General features: G+C 41.6%; 1 protein-coding gene across 2 annotated transcripts in view; it reads left to right on the plus strand.

Moving 5' to 3' along the window:
- The first annotated feature begins 8,399 nt into the window (after positions 1 to 8,399).
- Positions 8,400 to 20,620, plus strand: part of TNPO1 (transportin 1) — a 32,847-nt gene continuing 20,626 nt past the window's right edge. The window contains exons 1-7 of one of the 2 annotated variants that reach the window (XR_014172656.1): positions 8,400 to 8,774; positions 8,950 to 9,063; positions 12,913 to 12,988; positions 15,811 to 15,960; positions 18,398 to 18,504; positions 19,332 to 19,465; positions 20,366 to 20,447. Coding sequence is in view for 1 of the 2 variants with exons in the window: in XM_081929356.1 (XP_081785482.1) it covers positions 8,959 to 9,063; positions 12,913 to 12,988; positions 15,811 to 15,960; positions 18,398 to 18,504; positions 19,332 to 19,465; positions 20,366 to 20,447 (654 nt within the window). In the remaining variant the exon portion in view is untranslated. The remainder of the gene's footprint in view (positions 8,775 to 8,949; positions 9,064 to 12,912; positions 12,989 to 15,810; positions 15,961 to 18,397; positions 18,505 to 19,331; positions 19,466 to 20,365; positions 20,448 to 20,620) is intronic. The other variant, XM_081929356.1, reaches the window with a different exon arrangement.

The raw sequence follows: 20,620 nt of genomic DNA on the forward strand, positions 1-20,620 counted from the left end.
TTTGGTGGTTGTTGTTTGGTCGTGACCGACTCTTCATGACCCCATGGACCAGAGCACGTCAGGCACTGCCTCGCGGAGTTTCGTCAAATTCATGTAGGTCGCTTCTATAACACTGTCCAACCATCTTGTCCTCTGTCGCCCCCTTCTCTTTGTGCCCTCAATCTTACCCAACACCAGAGGTTTTTTCCCAGAGAGTCTTCTTGTTATGTACTGAGTTGAATAGGATCCAGAATGCAGCAGTCTGATTAGTCCTAGAACAATAGGATCCAAAATGAAGCAGTCTGATTGGTCCTAGAACAATGCAGCAGTATGATTGGTCCGCAGGAGCCACCCAATCCAGCTCCAGGTGGAAGTGAATCCACAACCTGATTGGCCTACAGGAGAATCCCGGAATTAGCCAATCATGTGCAGCCCATTGTGTAAATAATGTACAGTATATAAAGCAGATATTGTGGGGGAACTTCCTTTCCTCCTCACCACTATGAGCTGAATAAAGAGCATGAAATCCACTCTCGACTCCAAGTATATTTCACTTCTCTTCTCATGAAAAGTGAATTTGTTACAGAATGCTTTAATCCCCTTTTGATTGCACAAACCAAAATTTCCAGTATACTGTACACTTGAATCCCTCCTGCAGGATACTGACAGTCTGGAGGCAACCTCAGTAATGGTGACTGGAACAACCCATGTAAAAGTGGTTCTAAAATGATCAGGAAGAAAATCATGTGATACAAGTATGCTATTTTCAGCAGCATCCCCATAGCATGAAAAATGTGTGCACCAGTCATTATACTTGGGCTATGAGTCTCATCATTAGAGCTGGTGAAGATCCAGACGCCGTATTCTGGGATAAAGTGCAGTCAAACCAACAATTCATGTTTTGCTAGATAGGCACATGATAGGAGCCGAAGCTCACTGAATTCTCCCATAGGTTTGCTAGAACTCTGTGAGAGACACTCCCACTGTGCCCTGACAGGGGAAGGGCATAGCTAGATATATATTCTCTTACCTGCCTTGGCACATCCTCTTTCTTTTTTGTCTCTTCCTCATCTCTTCATCACCAAGTGAGAAATGTTAGAACATCTGCTAAGTCTCCAGTGCTCAGACACCAATATAAGCTAGACTTAGGTTTGTCTTTGTAACTGAATTACCATTTTAAGCCTGCCTGAACAAAGGTCGTTTATCTGGTACTCTTCAGCAAGTATTCTGAAGTACCGTATTCACAAGACTATTTGTGTTATTATTGTTTTAAGGGGGAGGAAAGGGGTAAAACCAGGAAAATCAGTCTGCTTTAAAGCATCCTGGATTAACTAAACTAGCCTATCTAAACTTCCTTTCTAAGCTGCAAAAGGATGGTACTCTACTAAACTCAAGAATGGAAGGATAATATCTAACAAATATATCCTTTTCTAGCATCTATTTACATCCCAATACTTATCACTAAGACTTATAGATGTTGGATGCCAAACCTTAGAAATTTTGAGCAAAACCTAAACAGAAGTTTCTCCATGTATATCATGTACGTATACAGATATAGACAAAAGCTGTGTTGTGTTATGAGCACTGCCATCTTTACAGTGATAAATGCTGCATGAGACTGAATAATTCAAATGACATTTGTGCAGAGAGACTGCCCACTTAAATAAATTTGATTTCTTTCATAATGTCCTATCCATAAACTGCTCGAACTGACAGGAATAAACAGCTGAAAGCTACAGCTAGCATATGCAGTCATATGCTGCTTAGATATAATGGACTTCTAAAAAATATAAGTTTATTTCTTGATCATGTTTTGTGGTGCCTAATATGCTCCCCCAAATTCCTCTTTCATCCCATAAGCTTGCAAATAAGATTAAAATGGGCTGTTTTAAAATGAATGCTTTGCCAACATAAAATAATGTGAGGCAGTGTTGAAACATTTTGCTTTCGTCTTGGAGCCAAGGCAACAAACTGGTGGGAACTCATTCGTTTTTTTATAAAATGACAAACCACAGTGACTCATCCTTCGTTCAAGCAGCCATTTTACCCCAATAATCTCGCTGTCATTGTTGTTCTTGAATTACTACTACTTTGAAGGCATTATGGGTATCCCTTTCCACAAGGATAGCTTTATCATATGTGCCAAATTGTAATGCTGAGATTGTGCGGAAACATGTTCCGTCAAGGGGCATTCCCGACTCTGAGACCTTCACTGCCCAGAATACTAAGTCTAAAGTGAAACTGACTTGAAATTGGTAACAGGACAGGATAACAATCAAAGTGCAGCTGCCTCTCTTGAAATGAATCTCAGTACTTCAGACTCCTCTGCATAGGTGTGTGCAGCACATTTCATTATGGTGTGCATCCAGAGGTTTTTTTCCAGGGCGAACATTTATTGATACATACTCATAAACAGTCATAAAGAACATTATTTATAGGCATCAAACCAACTAAAGAAACTAAAACTTAGGTAAATGTGAATTTTTAAAATCAACAACTAAACTTTAAAAATAAAAACTTAACGAGACTCAAAATACCAACATTTTGTTGTACTGATAAACAAGCATATACAAAAATACAATTGGTTTTCATTACAGTGGTACCTCCGGTTACAAACTTAATTTGTTCCGGAGGTCCATTCGTAACCAGAAACTGTTCTTAACCTGAGGCGTGCTTTTGACAATGGGGTGTCCCGCTGCGCACACACCTCTGGCGTGCTATTTCCACTCACATCCTGGGGCAAAGGTTGCATCCAGGAGCAGCTGCTTCCGGGTGAGCGGAGCTCATAACCCAATGCGATCGTAACCAGAAGTGTTCATAAATGGAGGTATCACTGTATTCTTATATTTCACCTGATAATGAGCTAAACTAATCCAAACTGACCAAAACAGATTATGGTTTCTTCATCTTCCTGTCCTAGAGAGTCCCACCAAAGGTGGATTGCCTTACTGAAATTCCAAGGTAAAGTGTAGATTACCTAACATATCCAGACAGAAAGTTTCACCGTTTAGGAGTGATCGCTATAAAGATCCTGGCTCTCAGCCACAACAATTCCCATCTCAAGCATTGTCAGTAGGCCCAGCCTTAACTGGTGTGTGGGCTTATTAGATACATTTTAATTGCTTTTGTAAAGGATTACTGCTAACAGAATGCTATGACTAAATGCTTATTAACAGGATTACGTAGAAGTTGCTTATTATTATCTCTGATGGCAATGGGTCTCTTGCTTTTAATGCGTCTGTACAAAATATGGATTCTAACATTTTCAGTTAATTACAGTGGTGTTACTTGGAGGTCAGCAGAGCATGAAGTCAGCCCATCTCTGACCAGGTAGAGATGCAGCTCTCAGAACTAACCTAATCTGGTAAAAGGTGCTCCATGCCACAGAATAAACCTGCATTCCTAGTGGCAGAGGTGGTCGAAGCAGCATCCCCAAATGCAACCCGAGGGACTGCAGCCCTGTCCATAACAGAATGCATCCACTCACCTGGGCAGATGAGACACTCACCAATGACAGGAGTGAGAGTAGCTCAGTCGGTAGAGCACGAGACTCTTAATCTCAGGGTTGTGGGTTTGAGCCCCACGTTGGGCAAAATATACCTGTGTTGCAGAGAGTTGGACTAGATGGCCCTCGTGGTCCCTTCCAACTCTACAGTTCTATGATTTCAGGACTCCTTCGTCAAAAGTTGATTATAAACTCCCAGACAAGAGCCTTGACTTGCCTGTGCTACTGCAGAGGAGCCACTCTTTAATTTATACTTTAGTCACATTAATGCTGCGGCAGAAAAAATCTAGTTGATTAAAATGAAGTTATTCAAATATTTGATTAAAGTAAAATGGCTGGTCAATGTGAAAAGAATATAAATTAGGAAGTGAAGGGTGTTTATAAGTAAAACATGAAGTTGTCTTCCGAATATTGGCATGTTATACTGCACAAGATTCAAAGTGTATGAGTCATTGTGAGATTTGACAGTGCATTTTATGAAGTACACAGTTTCTCTGTTGACAGGAGGACTTTGTCACCCTCAACCTCTTCACTTACCGACATAATTTCCCTTGTAAGCTGAAGAACCTGGGTAGGTTACGACAGCATAGGCTGACATGATGAAGAGGTTAACAGTTTATCAAGTACTGCTTGTAGCTTTTAAAAAACAAGTTGTATTATCATTCTTTCGTGGTGCTGATAGCACCAAGCTTGCAGGTTCGATCCCTGTAAGGGACAGCTGCAGGGGGATGGATGAGATACCGTAATTCTCAGGGCCCCTTCTAATTCTATTATTCTTATCATGCCATATACAAAATAACAGGCTAGAATAGTTTATTATGTGTATCTTAATTTGTACTATATTTAGAAAGATAAACAAACTAGGAATGGTTGGGGTACTGTACCTTATATGTAACTGAACAATTCAGACAAACAGGAGGCCTTATTCGCAAGCGCTGCTGTGTTTGCAGAGTGTACATGACTGGGGGCCAGGGGGTATTTGGCTAATAAGTAGAATAGAAATTTTAGAGAATTGATTTATGTGCATGTTTATTTAAAGCATTTCAGCCAAAAAAGGCTTCCAGAGGAGTTAAAGATAATTAAAAAACAAACAAACCAGGAGGCCAGCTTGCAGGCTTGCAATCTAAAAGACACGACATAAAGTGGAAGGCAGGGAGGCGGGAACAAACCGAGACACCAGTTCTTAACATTAGAGAGTTATTTTAGAAACAGCTGGGATGGAAATACTTCAGGGAGAAGAGGAAGCAAAAGGAGTGGGCCGTTCAACAGGCCCAATGAAATGGCCATGCTTCCTATCTCTCCCTCTACTGCAGTCTGGTGGAATGGCTGTTGCCTGTTGGAAGAATAAATAAATGCATGCATGTACATAGTTTGCATATATCACCAGAAATAATTTGTACAGAATCTCCTCATTAGTTGTTAAGTCATTCATTCATTAAAGATAACAGCTTGTTGTTGAGTTTTTTTTGTTTTTTGGAATGTCCTTTGTTGCACCGTAGTATTGGAAATCACTAGTAAATAACTAGTTAGGATTGTGTGGTAAGTTGCCTTGCTGCACGCTCTTTAGGACTCCTTCTGTAACTTCTAAATTACATTTCCACAGACATTAGTAGCACATCAGAATATTTCACAACTCTAGTAACACATAGCCACACTGAGGCTATAGGCAGTACTTTATCACCAGCCATGTGTATCAGTCTAGGACTGGCTTTTTTCATAATATAGCACAAGAACCTAAACTGTACCAAAAATTGCTTCTGAAAAAAATACTTCTGACTGGTCGCTATCTTTATTTACTTTAGCATAATACTGATTTTATTAAAGATCTAATATTTTTCACTCTTTGGGTTGTATCCTACCAATTTATAGTTAAAGCAGACCCACTGAAATTATTGGACCTAGGTTGCTTCCATCGTTTTGCTCTATGCACAGCCTGCATGCACACAAACAGTAAAGAGGGGCTATCTCTACCCAGTTGCCTGTGAATATTTGGCTGTGGCTCAGTGGTAGAGTTGAAACAAAATATTGTTATTATGTGGGTCTATTTAAAACCATTCCTTTTATTTGCATACTCCATCTAATGGGGCATATTAAGGATTCCAGTGACAACATACAAGAAGAGTTGAGGCAATAGACAACCCTGCCTGTTTCCTCAATATTACACATAAGAATTTACCCCTGTTCCATCCTCTTCATTGATGTTCAAATATGGTATTCCATTCAAGATGGCGATTGAGATAGTCTGGTGAGAAGAAAGCTCTTCGTTGTACTTCAGAGAAAAATCTTTTTAAGCATTGCTTGATTCTTGGGGGAGATATTTGGCAGAGGTGAGAAATACTGCGTGACTTCTACAGGGCAACACGTTAAGACTTATAACCTTGAAAATATTTACAACCATGTTATAAAGTGCTTTTAGTTACCGTGATAAAGCAGTTAGAGGCCTTAGCATGAGGGTTTTTAATTTGCAGCCAGTATTTTCATCTGTTTAGGTATAGCTAGGGTGAACCAGATAGGTACAAATAGGGTGAATCAGCCCTTTGGAACTTCTTTATTACGGCCAGTTACTTTTAAGGAAAGGGCTGGTGCTCTATTGTTTTTATTGTAACAATCTGTATGTGAACATTTATATGTATATATTGTATATGTATATGCATCTATTTGAAAAATTAAATAATAATGATGATGATGTTCAAATATGGCAACTCTACATAGTCAAAAGCTTTAGAAGCATCTAAACTTTAATAGGGCAATCAAATCTGAACCTTCCTGGGCTGGTGCATTACCATCAGCATACACTTATCATACCTGCCTTTTTAGCACCTTATTAGCCAGCTTTTATTAGCAGTTGAGCTGGTAATAGATACATATTGGAAATTTTTAGAGGATGCAGTGTTGACCATACAATACCAAAAAGTCCAGCAACTAGTGCTGATAGAAAAAATAGCTACTAAACTTAAAATACCAAGCAGAATGAAATGAAAAGACACATATTCTGATGATTGGCATATTCTTATTATATGCAGTGTAAAAGATGACCTCCACATTATAAAAAAAAATGGTTGCTGACTGCATGTGGTAACAGGAATTGCCGCACAACTGGAATATGACTCGGGATATGTATTTGTAATGTAAGAAAATATTTTTAAACTATACAAAAAACAGTAATGAAATATCCAATCCAAAAACATTTTTAAAATCATAAGAACACCCCAAAACTTTATTTTCTGCTATTCAAGGTCAAGACTAATGTCTGTATACAGATAGATTCATTTGGCTTTAAGCAGTAGATGTTTTAATTGTGTTCAAGGGAAATAAGGTTTAGGCCATAATGTCAGTGAAAGTGTAACAGCCTGATCCTGGGTGTGTTTCCTGTGAAGAAAATTCCACTGCATTCAGTGGGCTTCATCCCTAGTAAAAAATGTTAAAGATAAAAGTGTCAGCATGGAACACACTTCCTTTTGGAGGAAAGCCCCAGTGAAGTACATAGCTGTTCAGGTTGCGTTCCCCCTTAACTTGTTCAAATAGCCTGGGAGGAAGAGGTTAGGGCAGGGGTCAGCAAACGTTTTCAGCAGGTGGCCGGTCCACTGTCCCTCAGACCTTGTGGGGGGCCAGACTATATTTTCAAAAAGAAAAAGAACAAAGTCCTATGCCCCACAAATAACCCAGAGACGAATTTTAAATAAAAGGACACATTCTACTCATGTAAAAACACACTGATTCCTGGACTGGATTTAGAAGGCGAGTGGGCCGGATCTGGCCCCTGGGCCTTAGTTTGCCTACCCACGGGTTAAGGCTTCAATCCTTTAACCCTTTACTAGGGAGTAGTTTCACTGACTTAAACTGGACTTTATTCTGAGTATATAAAATGCATAGATCGATAGGGTCTTGAAACCAAGCGTTATGAGGAATGTTTGAGGGAGTTGAGTATGTGTAGCCTGGAGGAGACTGACAGGAACTATGATAGCCATCTTCAAATATCTGAAGGGCTGTCACATGGAAGATGGAGCAAACTTGTTTTCTCTTGCTCTGGAGGGTAGGAAATGAACCAATGGCTTCAAGGAAGGAGATTCAGATTAAATTGTTGAGCTTTTTCCCCCCAGTATGGCAAGCCTAAACAGTTTGACAGTGGAACAGAGTTGGTGGACTCTCCTTCCTTGGAGGTTTATTAAGCAGAGGTTGGTTGGCCATCTGTCATAGATGCTTTAGCTGAGATTCCTGCATTGCAAGGGGTTGGACTAGATGACTCTGGGGGTCCCTTCCACCTCTAGGATTCTAAGTGTGCACCAAAATTGCTGTTAGGAAAACGGTGCAATGACGTTTTGGGTTTTTTTTAAGGCCTGTGGGGAGACTCAAGGAGGGAAATTGGTAGGGAATTTCTCAAATGTAGGTAACAGGCATTGCTTCCTTTGGGCAGGAGAGGACTTTGCCTGCATCCCAGCCTGCTTAGATAACATGTTGTTGTTGTTTAGTCATTTAGTCATGTCCGACTCTTCGTGACCCCATGGACCAGAGCACGCCAGGCACTCCTGTCTTCCACTGCCTCCCGCAGCTTGGTCAAACTCATGCTGGTGGCTTCGAGAACACTGTCCAGTCATCTCACCCTTTGTCGTCTCCTTCTCCTTGTGCCCTCCATCTTTCCCAACATCAGGGTCTTTTCCAGGGAGTCTTCTCATGAGGTGGCCAAAGTATTGGAGCCTCAGCTTCAGGATCTGTCCTTCCAGTGAGCACTCAGGGCTGATTTCCATAAGAATGAATAGGTTTGATCTTCTTGTAGTCCATGGGACTCTCAAGAGTCTCCTCCAGCATCATAATTCAGAAGCATCAATTCTTTGGTGATCAGCCTTCTTTATGGTCCAGCTCTCACTTCCATTCATCACGACTGGGAAAACCATAGCTTTAACTATACGGATAACTATAGATAACATGAGACCCTCCCCCCAATGCTCTCTGCCGCCCCCTAGAGCCTGGTCGGAGGGGGTGAGTCTAGATTAGCAGGCCTCCCAGCGACAAGCGCGGGTTGAAGGGGCGGCCTCTTCTGCCTCCCGCGGCCTCCTCTCCCTCAGCGCTCGGCTGGGCGGTCCGAGGGGAAGCTCTCCTCTCTCTCGGCGAGGGCGGGGGGAAGGAGCCAGCAGCCCGGCGCGGGAGCGGCGGCTCTAGGACCCAGGGGGATGCGGCGCGGCCGGGTTCTCCGAGCCAGATTGCCAATTCTCCTCCGTGACTCAGTCGGCTCTGCGCAGCGCACAGTAGGCGGCGGCAGCGGCGGCCGGGGCTGAGCGCAAGCGAGCAGCAGGTCCGTGGGGCTCGGGGGGGAGGCTGCCGTGTGGGGAGGGGGGGAGGGGGAGGGAACTAGGCCGGGCCCACCCGCCGGGAGCGCTTCCTCCGCCGCGCTGCCCTCCCCGCTCGGGCCTAGCGTCGCCTCCTCCTCCGCCGCCTCTAACGGCCGCCGCCGCCTGTTGTCTTTGCAGAGCGCCAAGATGGAGTACGAGTGGAAACCCGACGAGCAGGGGCTCCAGCAGATCCTGCAGCTGCTCAAGGAGTCGCAGTCCCCGGACACCACCACGCAGAGAGCCGTGCAACAAGTATCCTCCTCCCGAAGGGGTGGCGGCGCCGGGAGGGAAGGAGGGAGCGCCAGGCCGGGCCCAAGGTCTGGGCCCCCCGCCGCCGGAAGGGCAGAGGAGCCGCGCAGGAGGGAGAGATTCCGCCGGGAGGAGGAGGAGGAGGAGGAGGAAGCCGCTTCCCTTCGGGGTCGCCGGCTGGCGGAGGCGTTGTAGGCCCGGCCTCCGCCCGGCCGTGGCGCGGGCTTTGAACCGCCAGGAACGGAGGCGGCGACCCTGCTCTGGCCCCGCGAGGCTTCGCGGCCTCGCACCTGTTGCCAGCCTGGCGCCGAGCCCCGTTTGGCTTTTTAAAGGCTTGGCAGCTCCGGTGTCGGGATCTCCCCGCCCCCCCCCCTCATCTCCGGGCCTGGGCAGGAGGACCTTTTCGGCCATGAATTCTTCCCCCAACTCAGCCCTCCGCCGGTGGTTCCTCTGGAGAACCTGGCTGGCTTTGGACGAGACACGTGTAGAAGCGGTCCTTTGTACCCCCGGGGCACGGAGTCGTGTCGGACCACCCGGGCGCACGTGTGATTGATAGCGCCCGGCGAGGCAGCTGGCTTTGTTGGCATTTCGTTTAACAGGTAGAAAGGACGGCAGGTCGCTATTGCAGACGAGGAGGGTAAGGGTCACCTTCAGAAGTGGGGGAATAGGCTGCAAACCGTTAGTTCCCCGTTTCCTTTTGTTGCATTGTGAAGACCCATTGTCTGTTGTGGACTCGGTAGAGAGCTGATGGAGGGGCTTGCTTGTTGAATGTCGGCGTATAGGAGACACTCATGCTTCTGCTAAAGGCTGGATGAAATCAAAGGTTTCTCGGTTGAAACCTCCTAAAGCATGTAGTTCTTACATGTCCATTGGTATGGTTAAGACAAAGCTTGCGGATGTATGTTTATAGCATTAGGGTCCAAAGTTACAGTGTTTGTTTTCCCTTGGACTAGAGATCTGGGTATGATTCAGAAGGCTGAACCAAAGTAAAAAGCATGCAGCTAATCAAACATAAAATGTACGACAAGGCACAGCGCTACTAAAATGAAATGATTGAACAACTGGCGGTTGATAGGTATGGTTTGTTCAGATTTTCAGTTTACAAATGTGTGTTTTATCCCCATTAAATTCAGATTTCCAGAGTACTTTACAATGAAATATCACTGAGCATGGTGTAGTAAACGGACGGGAGAAATGTAAAAAAAAAATCTCATTTTTTACAAATAGTGGTCATGATGGGTGACGTTTCACCCACAACTCTCCTATTTTATGAGCCTATGCTGGGTCACACTAGATTGCCTTATTTCGTTTTCCCATCTGCACTTGGGGTAGGCTATTGTCAGGGATAACAAACTATTTTGGAACCTAATTGCAGAAAAGTGTCACAACAGTCCGTGGGCGCAGCTAAGGTGGTAGATTTCCCTATGAGTAGAAAATCATAGAATTGTAGAGTAGGAAGGGACTTGAGGATCATCTAGTCCACCCCTTGCAATGCAGGAATCCTGCCCATTACCAACCCTGGGTGGGCTCAAACCACCAGCCTTCTGGTTAACTGCCAGACACACTGACCCATTGTGCCACTAGCCTGCTTTTTGGCTGACCGAATGGGACGAACTTACTACTTTTCTGACATGACTGTCATGACCTGCATCTTGCAAAAGGATCAGTGAGAAACTTGATCCTTACTTGACAACTGTCTAGGCTTCTCTGCTGAAGTTCTTACACTTTGGGAACCATTGACAAAGCAGTGGGAACATAAGGAATTTTCTACTTAACTGGAGTCCTTGTAGCACTTTAACCATTATTTGTAAGGAACCTTAATTACAAATTCCAAAAATAATATGCTTTTATATAGATAGTAGGAAGATACAAGCAGATATTGTTTTCAAAGCATTGCTCAATGGCTGGAATATTTGATATGTCCCTCCTACCTCTTTGATAGTTAAGTGGGTGTAGGAAGGGCTTAGCTAACAGCCCACATTCAGAAGTAATGTACACTCTTATTATTATTCATTAAATTTGCATACTGCCCTATACCCGCAGGTCTCAGGGCAGTTCACAGTTTTTCCTATTGTTTTGTGCCCAATCTGATAATCTGATTGCTGGGTTGGTTCGTTTCTGGTTAGAAGTATGATATCACAGCTGCTGATAGATGGTCAGGCTGCACCTTTTTAAAACATACATTCTTGAAATAGGTATGTGTTTGACCACTTTCTACCATCTTGAGTTTGATACATCAACATGCAGTATGCTCAGTTGATGTTTTGTAATAGGGGAAAGTAATTGGGTACATTGCATTGCCTAGAATGCCAGACTAATTTTGCTAAAATAGATTCATTGGCTTTCTTCAACATCTCTGAAAGTGACAAGAACACTGGGAAATAACTTGGGAGTAATCAAACTCAATAGAAGAGAACAGAAAACACTCCTGTAGCGACACCACACTGTTTTCTATGGCTTGCACATCTTTCTGACATTGTTAGTAAGATGAACTATAACAACCATATGTCTACATGTGTACATACAAATATTTATTTAAAATACTTACAATGCTATTGTATACATGCCTTCAAAGGAGTTAAATTTAATTCAATGGGGTCTGCTCCCATGGATGGGCTTACAAGATTGTATCTTTACTGTCTGCAACAGCATTTTACTACCAGTAGCACCTTAAAGACCAACTAAGTTAGTTCTTGGTATGAGCTTTCGTGTGCATGCACACTTCTTCAGATACCAAGAACTAACTTAGTTGGTCTTTAAGGTGCTACTGGAAGGAAAAAAAATTTTGTTTTGACTATGGCAGACCAACACGGCTACCTATCTGTAACTAGCATTTTACTAGAATACTTTATCAAAGTTTTATTTCTTTCTAAAATGTCTGAATTCTTCACATTGTTTCAGATTTAGATTGCAATCCTAGACATGGGTACAAATCTTTTAAAGCTGGAGTGACTCTGAGAGTGTGAGTAGCTTTCATTGCAGCCTAAGGCTGCAATCCTATCACTCTCAAGAAGGTTCCATTGGACCCAGTGGGACTTGTTTTTGAATAGGTGTGCATGGGATTAACCTATAGGGTGTATAAGCATGCATAGTGTAAACAGGTATGCTCACTTAATCTTGAAATGAGTCTCTATGCATCAGTTGATTCTCGCAGTAGTCAGTCTGCGAGTAACTTAACTTTAAATGACAGCAAAAATCTAGGTGAGTTGCAAAAGTTAGCACTGGGTTTCTGCCAATGTGGTACTCACCAGCTGTTACGGACTATAATTCACATCACCCCTGACCATTGCCGTGGCTTGGGGCTGATGGCAGTTGTGTTTCATTGCTTGAGTCTCATGGGTTGAGGCCAGCAGAGACACTAATTTGCTGCCATTTGCTTTGGATTTGACAAGGCCTAAGGCAAGTGATGGGGAGGAATGGTTTCTGTATATGCTAACCACTACTAAGCAGGGAAGAGCAATGATCTGCATTGCATTTGCATCCAACAGAGAGCTAGGAAACTGTGCATGGGAAGCTCTTAACAGCTGAAGGGAGACATAGCTATGCATGCTTCCACATAGTACTGCGTTAAATTTCCAGTTTTTTCTATTGTGGTTGTTGGTGGCAAATGTTCCTTGTTATTGACAGCCAGTTAAATGGCAAATAACAAGACCTCCAGATTTGTACTGAAGTACCTTGCTGTGTTTGCTGTCCTGATTACACTTTGTCAGTATTTAGAAACTTTTTACTTCCAGTTTTGATCTTTTAAAAAACAAACAAAAAACCAAAACAGTTTCAGCTGCATGTTTAAATGTATTGAGAACTTGCAAACAATGCACAAGAAATGGTCTTTAACAGAATGCTCTACTGTAGAAACTGGAACAGCTCAATCAGTATCCAGACTTCAACAACTACCTGATATTTGTTCTTACGAAGCTAAAATCTGAAGGTGAGTCACTAGCTCTATACCATTTTTAATAAGCACTCACAAAACTAGAAAAAATACGCAGGCACTTTTCATGTTTGGGGGCTTTTTACTTGCAATTTTGTAGATTACAATCATATTGTGTTTGCTGTGTGTGATGAAAGGCACTGTAGGAATTCAGTGCATACATAAATATAGTCTGTAGGCTTGATTATAATCAAATGTTCCTTATGCTGTGGTCCCAAGATCAGTTGTTTTGAAATAAATGGAATTTGCTTCAAGCACATCTGTTTAAGTTAGGGTTGTGAGTAACGTATTGGTGGAGCTTTCCAAGATTCTTACTAAAAAACCCCAGATGTTTTCATGTCAATGAAACTAGTCATGGTGTTAACATGGCTACAATATCTTACAGAAAAGCAAAAAACTTGTTCAAGGGCAAGGGTCCCCCCCAAACATTTATAAAATAATGGTGATGTTAAATAGTACAGATATTTTAACTGGGGAGGGGAGAAGCAGAGAACCTTTGCTTAAGGGAGTGCACAAAATTATGCACTTTTGCTAGTCTTCATTTATTTTGAGCTACTGTTATTCCTGTGTGCAAGTCAGTTCTGCCAATTGTTTAGATATTTTATGCCCTCTTTAGTAATCTAGCTCCCTATACATTAACATTGGCTCTGTAACAATGCATCCATCTTAAAAAAATAAAACATTCTTTTCTAATCCTGCTTTTGATGCAAGGCTCCCTGTTAGAGCCTTCTAAAGGCCAGTGTTTGGATCCATAACCATGTATTTCCTGCTAAATTATTCAAGCTCCGGATTCTTACTAAATGTGGCATTTGGATAATTAAAAAAGCACTGGGTTTTGTGATGGTAGGATTTGGTCTTTATGCAGGAAGTGTACCTCTAGTTTGGGTTTTGTGCTTGGCTATTTTATTTCCTGTTACAGTAGAATCCTATTCATGGCCTGCTTAGAACTAAAGACACGTTAAGTTCTATTAAATTTATTCTCAGGTAAGTGTATGCAGGACTGCAGCCTTAGTCTGGGTGTTCAAATCATGGAATGTTTTCCAACAGAAGTCTATATTTTTAACACACTTGAAATTCTGTTTAACTAAATAAGCAACAGGGTTCATTCTTAGAATGTTGGTATCTAGCCTGGCTCACCAATTCATCCAGGAGGGGACAAAGAAGCAATTAAGACATCCTATGTCAAAACTTTCCAAAATGTGGTTAATACAGATTCTTCTTTGGCATTTGTTTGAGCATTTGACTAAAAGATAAAAATGAAAGCTTTTTAGTAAAAATATACTAATAGGGTCTAAATTGTATTATATTTTCTATTCCTTGATTGTACCTTAATGTGAAACTTATTTTGAAGCAAATATTTTCTTTTCAGATGGGTTTTAGTGTATAAAAAACCCTCATCTGCCTTGTACTTCTTTTTATTTATTGGAGGTGAAAATATGGCATTGCCATACAGTAGTTAAGAAAGAGACTTACTCACATGACAAGACTTTTTAGGATTTCTTTTTCCTTAAATTTTGATGCAGGCCGTGGGAAGGTCCCCATAATAATATTATAATAATAATTTATTATTTATACCCCGCACATCTGGCTGGGTTTCCCCAGCCACTCTGGGCGGCTTCCAAAAGAATATTAAAATACTGTGATACATCAAACATTAAAAGGTTCCCTAAACAGGGCTGCCTTCAGATGTCTTCTAAAAGTCTGGTAGAAGACATCTGGTGGGAGGGCGTTCCACAGGGAGGGCGCCACTACCGAGAAGGCCCTCTGCCTGGTTCCCTGTAACTTGGCTTCTCGCAGTGAGGGAACCGCCAGAAGGCCCTCGGTGCTGGACCTCAGTGTCCGGTAGAACGATGGGGGTGGAGACGCTCCTTCAGGTATACTGGACCGAGGCCGTTTAGGGCTTTAAAGATCAGCACCAACACTTTGAATTGTGCTCGGAAACGTACTGGGAGCCAATGTAGGTCTTTCAAGACCGGTGTTATATGGTCTCGGTGGCCGCTCCCAGTCACCAGTCTGGCTGCTGCATTCTGGATTAGTTGTAGTTTCCGGGTCACCTTCAAAGGTAGCCCCACGTAGAGCGCGTTGCAGTAGTCCAAGCGGGAGATAACCAGAGCATGCACCACTCTGGCGAGGCAGTCCGCAGGCAGATAGGGTCTCAGCCTACGTACCAGATGGAGCTGGTAAACAGCTGCCCTGGATACAGATTTGACCTGTGCCTCCATGGACAGCTGTGAGTCCAAAATGACTCCCAGGATGCGCACCTGGTCCTTCAGGGGCACAGTTACCCCATTCAGGACCAGGGAATCCTCCACACCTGCCCGCCTCCTGTCCCCCAGAAACAGTACTTCTGTCTTGTCAGGATTCAATCTCAATCTGTTTGACGCCATCCGTCCTCCAACCGCTCCAGACACTCACACAGGACCGTCACCGCCTTCACATGTACAGTATTCTGGGCAGATGGCTTCCCACTACAAAGCACAGGATAAACAAACTGGACAAAGTGAGGTGTTGTTCTCAAGACATTACTCTAGTACCATAGGCCTTATTCCTTAGTGACAGCCATGAAGTATAAAACAATTTAAATTTTATACTTGATATTGTGAGCCCTGCTACAAGATGGCTGGTGTGTCCTGTTTCTAGGTAAAGGAGTGCTTCACTTATACTGTACTATCAAGTTCTTGGGTTTTTTTAACAGCTAATTTTAATGTGTCCCTGATAAAGATTTGCCATATGAAATATTAGCAGTGTTTAAAGCTTCTGTAGAGTATGTATTATTTTACTAAAATGTTTAAATTCCACTTTAAAACTCCTCATTTTAGATGAACCTACACGGTCGTTGAGTGGTCTCATCTTGAAGAATAATGTGAAAGCTCACTTTCACAATTTTCCTAATGGAGTAACTGATTTCATTAAAAGCGAGTGCTTAAACAATATTGGAGACTCCTCCCCGTTAATCAGAGCCACTGTAGGTGAGTTGCAGGTATTTAAAACTATTTGTAGGCCAGTTGTTGGTGGCAACTGTTTGCATGCTATGCTAAATGACTTTAAAGCTTCTGGGAGAGCTGTTTTAGAGGGTTTCTTAAAATGTGTTTGTTTGTTTAATAATTGAGAGGTCCAAATATGCTAGTGTACCAATCCAATCTGATTGGATAGGATAGTGTACTGTACTTCAATATTTTAATTACGGTAATATTGGAATATTGTGGTCTATGTTACCAGAAGTGAAACATTTTGACATAAATCAGTTTAATATATCATTGGTTTCCAAGTCCTTTGTTCTTATCTTCACAGAAAACAACATTTTCTTTCTTTAGATGTTTTTGTTTTGACCATTTACTATGCTTCTGGACAAGTTGTGTGTTAAAGTAATGTTTCATCTTTGTGACTAAAATTGAAATGGGTTTTAAACTTCAACTGACTGAACTGCCCTGAGATCTTCGGATGAAGGGCAGTATACAAGTTAAATAAATAAGACTTTACTATATATACATTTTGGTTGTAGTGACAATCAGCAGTGTGTTATATTTAGTTCAGGGTAGAAGGAAGTAGTTGCTGTCTACAAAGTCTTTGGAATGAAAAGTCACACACAAAGTAAAGGTAGCTGTGTTGGCTCATAAAAAAAATTAGGGCAATACCTTCTCTTGGGCTAACCAAAATAATCACAGAATGGTGGGCAAGGTTCTGAAGAACTCCTCATCAGATTAGCAGGTGGAAGGGGTCCACGTCTGGTAAGACTCTTCAGACAGAATGTGGGAGGAGGTAGCAGAGATCCGAATGAAACTCTTAGGTGCTGTGCAGTTATCAGGTTGCACAAAGACCTACTGGGAAGACGAGAAAGAGTGGCTAATGCCCCATTTCTGGAAACACACAAACTCACTGCTACCCAGAAGCTAGTCATTGGAGTGTGGAGTGTGGTGACATTGTTTTGACATGTGGAAAGGAGGATGGGTTAAAGCTTTCTCCTTGCACTTCAAGGAAGCAATTACTTTAAAATCGATTACATTCTGTGAATATATGGTTGGCTAACTTCTGAAACATTTAAATGGCTTTTTGCTGGACGCAGCTAAATTCTCCACAGTTCAGTCTCCTCCACACCTCCAATCCATGTTGATAAATAACAATTTCCATGCTTTTGAAATGTAGCATTTTAAGGAAAATGTGTAGAGCATGGTTATCAAGGTGGGATTTTTACTTACAGAATGCAAATACAGGTCATATTTTCTTCTGTGAAGTAGGAGAGGAGCACGTTTCCTTTGGCACAGCCACATTTTGCAAGTGGAAGCGTTTTCTTAGCTGATTCTATAAACTACAATATTTAAAGAAGGATTATATGAATCAGTGTTCCGCAAATGGTTTAAGAGAAGCTATTTATATTAGTAGGTCTATCCTCTTGACCACTACTTGTGATGTAGCCATTCAGTACATTGAATATCTTGGAGCTGGATCACAATGATTTTAATCAGAAGTAAGTTCCCTGCTCCTTTGTAAATGTGCACAGGGTTTCAACATTCGGTTTGAGCCACAACATTGGAAGTTGTTGTTTTGAAGTCTTTACCGCTAGAAAAGTTTAGTGTAATCTGTTTTGCTTGTACTGGTTATTTACTGATAGTTCTCTTATTTCCCTCTGCCACTCATTAGAGTGTGAATATTTTTATAGCTTTATGGTATAGCTAAATGTCTTCAGTCTGAAATGATTGGCTTGTTTCTGTGCTTTGAAGGTATTTCGGAGATCTTTCAGAGCTGACTGGTAATTGTTCCAAAGAGGAATGACTTAGCAACTCTGCCTAAGGGGGATAGTACAGTAGTTCCATAATCTGACCCTAATAAATGGTTTGTTATAAGACAAATCCAGCGATCAGTTTGAGTGTGGTCAGTGTTAAGATTGGTGGTAGTTTTGTAGAGCAAAATTATTGATCTTTCTGCACTAGTATAACTTGGTATTCACATGTTTACTTTAGGTGAACAAGTGTGGTCCCCAAGTGTTCCCAATGCTGCCATAAATGGCTGCCTGCAGCTAGAGTTGTAGAGGCATTACTGCCCTGTAAATACGCAGTTGAAAAGCTGCATATGTAGCTATACCACTGCCTGCTAGATTCCCTCAACCCCTGTAGTAATGGCCAGCAGTGGCCATCTATCTGCCTAGTGTTAAACAGTGTTGCTTGGAATGTTGATTTCATCACTTAATATTTCTGTAGCTTTAGGAAAACGATTTGAGAGCAAAGGAATTTCTTTACTTATCAAATTAATTCTGTTCACAGACCGAAAGATCAAACCATCTTTCTGTTTAATATTCTAGAGAGGAAGACTGCTCCTGTTTCTGATATAATTCATTTGTTAACACTTGTATGCTTACATCAGAATACTAAATGGGTTGGTTAACTTTATTCTTTTTCCAACAAATCCAAGGTATCCTGATTACAACCATTGCCTCAAAAGGAGAATTGCAGAATTGGCCTGACCTCTTACCAAAGCTTTGTAGCCTACTGGATTCTGAAGACTACAATACCTGTGAGGTATGACATATTTTCCATCTAGTACTACATTTGCATTTGGTAGAAGATAACCAAATTTTAAATTGCATTTAAACTGCATTGTAATCTAACCATAATTACTACTGAACAGTGAGGGAATCTATTTTTACCTTTAATCTTCCAAAAAGCGATTTAAATGATCCTGCTCACCCAAGCACATTAGTGTTGATCTGTTACCCATAAGAAAATAGCGTAACTCTCAGTGAAAGTTGATTGAAATATTGGGGCAATTGTTGTATAACAGACACTCAATAAGGTCCAGTTTTTTTGCTGCCTGATACTCAAGTGTGCAAATGTTCATTCACATGTCAATGTAATCCTACAAAAAAAGAATTCCTGTTTAGTATTGGAGACATCCAAAAGAACATGCTAAGCAAGACTTGTTCATGCAGATTTTTGCATTTATTCAATCTTGCTCATTAACCTATGTTGTTCTAGCTCTAGGAGATCTGGGAAGACTTTAGGCAGGATGCTTGGGTGCCAAAACTTCCTCTGCTTTTTGATGCCCAGATGCTGGGTGCTTTCCACTCTATCCACTTCGGAGGCTAACGTGGGGAAACCTTCCCACTTCATCCCCGGAGTCAGTCTATCTTTTGCTTCCACAGCAAATGGTTACAGGATCCCAGCCAGGTCTAACTGATTGGTTCCAGCAGGATTTTCTTTTGCTTACATTTTTAATCTAGAAATTGCTACCAGGTGTTATTTTTTAAATAGGAGTGTACTGAGATAAGGGAGTGAGGATTTCTAAAATAATAAGGTGTCCATATAGAATTTTCAAACAATCACCAAAACGTGTGTTTATTTGGCAGGGTGCATTTGGAGCTCTTCAGAAGATTTGTGAAGATTCTGCTGAAATCTTAGATAGCGATGCATTAGATCGCCCTCTCAATATCATGATCCCTAAGTTTTTACAGTTCTTCAAGCATAGCAGTCCAAAGATAAGGTAAGAGATGACCATGCATGTTTGTAAACACACACACACATTTTTCACATACTTCAGTTAGCAAGATTTTATGGGACGGTATTTTAAACATGGCTAACTTGAATGCCATTTCAGGCCAAAAACAAATTGTTTATCTAGTCTGACTGATACTCTTCCAGTTTCTGAGACTTTGAACAAATGCGTTGCATTTGCTGAAGTTCCTCAGCATCGTTTCATGAAAGCATGGTTCACTTCACTGGAGCCTAGCACCATTGTAAACAGCGATTTACCTGGCCTCTAGGAAGGGAAATTATTGTAAACCAGAAGCGTCAGTTCTTTTTGCCCAAGGCAGTTGCTGTGACGCAATTGATTACCAATTACAAGTGGGAAACCAGTCAATAAACTTTTGTCATTAAGGCAATGTAGGTGTATTTTTACTGGATACTAACAGAAACACTTCCAGTTGTCTCCTGGATGTAAACTCTCTCTCCCCCGCCCCACATCTTAGTGTTCCCAAACTACTCAATTAACCACACTTGAATCTTAATGTGTGTATGACATTTGGAAAGAGCCTTGACTTTGGAGTGGCAGTCCAAAAATAAATGTCTTGACGTGCATGCAGACCTCTGTGGATCCCAGCTGCAGTGTTCATGTTTTGTAACTTGTAAATCCTTGGGCTCACTTAAAATTTGGGCATGCTTTGGAGATTACACTTGGTTGTAACTAGTGTAGAATGTTTTTACTGTTCCTGAGTCTTTTCTGGTTGCTAATAGTTGCTATACACACATGCTATAGCCATTGTACTACTAAAATAGCTTTTGGTTTCTTTCACACATCAGTTTCAAATCTGTTTTGAGTCTTAGAAGTGGTGAGTGTACTTTTTGATTTGATTTTTAAAAGAAAAAAAAATTCATTTTGTAGGTCCCATGCAGTTGCATGTGTCAATCAGTTTATCATCAGTAGGACTCAGGCCCTTATGTTGCACATTGATGGATTTATTGAGGTAGGTGACACAAAGTTTCTTATCTTTTCTGAGTTTGATCCTTTAAAATTGTTGATAAAATTTTAATTAAACTATGGAAATTGAACACAAACATGCAGGTCTCCCACACCATGAAAGCAGGGTAAGAATGAAATGTGTGAAGTCGTAAAGTTGATTAGTGTGTGAAACCATTG

This window comes from Podarcis melisellensis (genome assembly GCF_964234715.1).
Source record: "Podarcis melisellensis genome assembly, chromosome: 11".
Lineage (NCBI taxonomy): Eukaryota > Metazoa > Chordata > Lepidosauria > Squamata > Lacertidae > Podarcis > Podarcis melisellensis.